The sequence below is a fragment of the Oryzias melastigma genome, linkage group LG17, assembly GCF_002922805.2.
Source record: "Oryzias melastigma strain HK-1 linkage group LG17, ASM292280v2, whole genome shotgun sequence".
Classification (NCBI taxonomy): domain Eukaryota; kingdom Metazoa; phylum Chordata; class Actinopteri; order Beloniformes; family Adrianichthyidae; genus Oryzias; species Oryzias melastigma.
This window is the reverse complement of record NC_050528.1, coordinates 27,661,101-27,665,119: the sequence shown is the minus strand read 5'-3', so window position 1 is coordinate 27,665,119 and position 4,019 is coordinate 27,661,101. Positions and strand designations below refer to the sequence as shown.

Sequence of the window (4,019 nt, the reverse complement as noted above, 5' to 3'; positions counted from 1 at the left end):
GGGGGGGGTCTTTTCCTGGTTCTTGTATTGGATATTGCTGACTGCATTCCTGCTTTGAGGTCCCATAATGCTAACTCTTCTTCAAAGTTTCAAATGGGATTTTACTGTCCTCTACAAATCAAATTGTGACTACTATGCATTGAAGTTCAGGAATATTTGAAGTTAAACAGTAAAAAAACAGATAAACATGAAAATCTTGTGGTTAAAGTCCGACTGCACGCTGGATTTGACTTCTAAAACTCAGCCTTATGACATCCTGTTTTATTTCCATTTTCATCTTTTTTTGTTTCAACTCTGAGTTAAGTTTGTTTTACAGTTTTTGAGTCTCAATTAAAGTCAGATTTTTAAATTTGAGCTAAAGTATTTCTGAAGTATTAAAGTAAGAAAAAAGCTCATACATTGCAGTCAAAACTGTTTATTAATTATTTGCTAATGTTGAGTGTTTTAGGAATGACAGCTGCAGATTTAAACACACAACCCTCCAGTCTCTGGCTGGACACTCTACCACTAGCCCACTGTGCTGTCTGTCATGTCCTCTGCAGCTCCTGCTGAACTACCTGCGATGGCGGCGGGACAGTCCTGAGATCAGCAGCTGCCTGTCTCCCTCGTCCGTACTCGGCCTCCTCCACATGTCCTACCACGCCGTCCTCCCCCAGCGGGACCACGCCGGCAGCAGAGTGCTCATCTATAGGATCGGTCAGTACAGCTTCTGTCAGAAACACTGATGATGGAGCCCAACAGTTTCTGACCTTCTGCTTAGAGTTACGCCGGGTTCACGCCGCACACGGAAGTGAATCCGCTTTTGTTTTTGGCCGCGCGTATTTAAAGTTAAGCTTAAGTTAAAGTCCCGTCAGCTGTCACTCCCCCAGGTGCATGAAACATGTTCTCCCCATTTGACCCATCCCCTGGAGGAGCGGTGAGCTGCAGACACAGCTGCACTCAGGAACCATTTGGTGGTTTAACCCAAACCGTAGTCTAACCCTAACCCGTCCTCTGAGTCCGTGTGGCCAAGAAAAAGTTCAGCACTGGCCGCACTTATTTTGAAAATTACCTATAAATATGCACTTTCTAAATTTATTTCAAAATTCTACAACAAAGTATAATATAGTAACTTTACTATTAACAATTTGCACTCAAGTTTAATGTTTTCTAAAATCAGCTTATTTTTTTGGGTCTACAATTGAGTCTGGATCAAAGCCTTTGAGGCGGTTGATGCTGACACATCAGTGACATGAGTGTCTGTGCACGTGTGTCTGTGCACGTATGTCTGTGCACGTGACTGCAGGTCAGTGGAGCACCAAGGACTGGTCTGCATATCAGGTGTTCCGGGTCAGCCTGATGACATCAGAGATCATCTCCATGGAGACAGAAACACAGAGGCGGGGCTTGAAGGCGATATTTGACCTGCAGGGGTGGAGCTTAGGCCACGCCCTTCAAATTAACCCCTCCCTTGCCAAAAAAATTTCTTGTGTTTTGTCGGTAGGTAAAAAGAAACTCAGTGTTTCGTCATTTTGAAGTTTTGTTTTCAGAAAGTTTGGATTTGACATTTTGTCTCTGTTTCACCAGGATTCTTTTCCACTGAAGGTTCGGGGAATTCATCTGGTCAACGAGCCCAGGTTCTTCCGTCCAGTCTTTGCGATGATCCGCCCCTTCCTGCCTGATAAGATCAAGCAGAGGGTGAGATGGCGCCCCCTAGAGCACACGCCTGAATTACAGACTTTTTCTCTGCTCGGCTCTCTTTAGAAAATGAACTTGTGTCTCCTGCTCCAGATCCACATGCACGGCACAGACTTCCACAGCGCTTTGAGCCACTTCTTCCACCCCCACGTCCTGCCTCCAGAGTACGGCGGACAGGGACCAGGAATAGAGAAGGCCTGCCAGGATTGGACCAACCAGCTGCTCCAGTTCGAGCACATCCTGTCACAGATCGCTGCACACCCAACAGGTGACATCTCCTCCTGTCCAGATGAACCCTTGATCGAAAAGGAGGTCAATCCTGAATGAACCCCCAGTGAAAGATACCTCAACCCCCCCTCCCATGTTGTGCTCTGTTAGAGCACGGCTGACACAAAGACCTTCTGCTGCTCCCTCCTCCTGCTTATTTCAACCTGACCAAAGGATAAGCTGGAAAGCAAAAACTATGGTGGCCCTTTAGACTTTCTCAGGAGCAGCAGTGTGCCTGGAGGCTCCGCGCTGAGGTTCAGCCTGCGCTCCACGACAACGAGGTGCTGGTCCTGATCACTGTCAGCGCTGAGGACAGTTACAGGTTTATCCAGGACGGTTCACAGATACTGCAAGACCTTCAAAAGCTTTGAGGAAGGTTTGACATCTTCATGAAAAGTGCTAAGAAGTGTTTCTGTGTTGTTCAGGTCACAACTGATGAGCAATGAAAGAAACATCAAAGCCAACATAACTAATGATGATTCTAAGTATTCTCTTATTTTAAGAAGTAAATACTGTCAGAGTCTTAATTAGTTTATTTCCAAAAAAGGCCTAACGAGCCTCATTAAACCTTTATTATAAGAATGTATTGAACATACCTGTGAGCATTAACTGTATAAAAGAACTGGACGTCACCCATAGAAAATGTCTTACCTCTGGCTCCAACGATATGAAGCCAATTCCCAATATGGATGCCACTATGAAGCCAGACGACTTCAATAAGCAGCGATTGGTCCGAGTCAGTCATGTTTCTATGGCAACTACTGTCACTAATTGGGAGTGAGATTGTTTGGAAGCCACACCCCTTCCACTGAAAGCGGCTCTGGAGAATAATTTAAATTAATTGGTTGAGGTGGGGGCCACATACCTTTACTGAGGCATCTGATTGGTCAGTTTATAACTTAAATATCAATAATATAGCAATAATAATAATGTGAAAAAAATATATTAAAATAGAATTAGCAGAAAGGTGTTAAAAGGAAGTATCAGAGCAAGAATGGTTGTTCAGACACATGTAATGACTGAGTAACAGCTGTCTATTTCTCTGTAGAAGTCTACGGGATTCTTGGCTTCTTGGAGCCAGTGGGTATACTTTCTGTTTTTCAAGCCTGTCTCAGTTGGATTTCAATAATGTATAGATAAGGGACCAAGAAAATAGTGAAATTCTGTGTCTGGAGCCTGAAACTAGGAAACCTCATACAGGAAGACCCCTTACAGTCTCACTCTGATGAAAATCCTGGTTTTTGAGTTTTTAACATGTATGTGTGACATTTTTCTTATGAAAGAGAAAAAATATAAAAATAAATCAGTTTGTTTTTTCATTCCTGAGTATTTCTCCTTTTAAATCTGTCAGTCAAACTGTCTTGGACAGACTCTGTTTGAATGAATGATCTTCTTTCCATCAACAGCTCTGCTGCACATGCACTAAACCCTCATCTGTTCCTAGTGTCTAGTTCAGGTTCTGGAGAAGAGAAGATGGTATCTTCACATTGACTGCAGTCAAATGAGCCGCCGTTCACATTTCTGTGGTCAAATCAGCATCACTGGATTTTTGGTGTGAGTTTCATCCAATACTTACGGTAGCAGGACTGAGAACGCTGGAAAATCTCCACCAGACTCCACGGAGCTTCTTGATGTGACCACGGAAATGTGAACGGCGGCTCATTTGACCGCAGTTGGAAAGGATTGTAAATCAGTGGAAGTTCAGTCTCAAAATGATACAGCTGGAAATGACCCATATTGCTGGACATTTTCATGTGGCAGGGCTGCACGGTGGTGCGGTGGTTAGCCCTCTTCCCTCACAGAGAGAAGGCCCCGGTTCGACTCCCGGCTGGGACCTTTCTGTGTGGAGTTTGCATGTTCTCCCCGTGCATGCGTGGGTTTTCACCGGGGACTCCGGCTTCCTCCCACCGTCCAGAAACATGCTTCATAGGTTAATTGGTGACTCTAAATTGTCCCTAGGTGTGAATGTGGGAGTGAATGTGTGTGTGATTGAGGCCCTGAGACAGACTGGCAACCTGTCCAGGGTGAACCCCGCCTTCGCCCGTCAGCGGCCGGGATAGGCTCCGGCACCCCCG

General features: G+C 45.0%; 1 protein-coding gene across 1 annotated transcript in view; it reads left to right on the top strand.

Annotated features, from left to right (window-relative positions):
• The window catches only part of ttpa (tocopherol (alpha) transfer protein), a 10,332-nt gene extending 7,069 nt beyond the window's left edge, over positions 1-3,263 (top strand). Inside the window, exons 2-5 of the mRNA XM_024279641.2 lie at positions 543-696; positions 1,286-1,479; positions 1,567-1,677; positions 1,771-3,263. Coding sequence (XP_024135409.1) covers positions 543-696; positions 1,286-1,479; positions 1,567-1,677; positions 1,771-2,004 — 693 coding nt within the window. The 3' untranslated portion in view covers positions 2,005-3,263. The remainder of the gene's footprint in view (positions 1-542; positions 697-1,285; positions 1,480-1,566; positions 1,678-1,770) is intronic.
• The last annotated feature ends 756 nt before the right edge of the window (positions 3,264-4,019 follow it).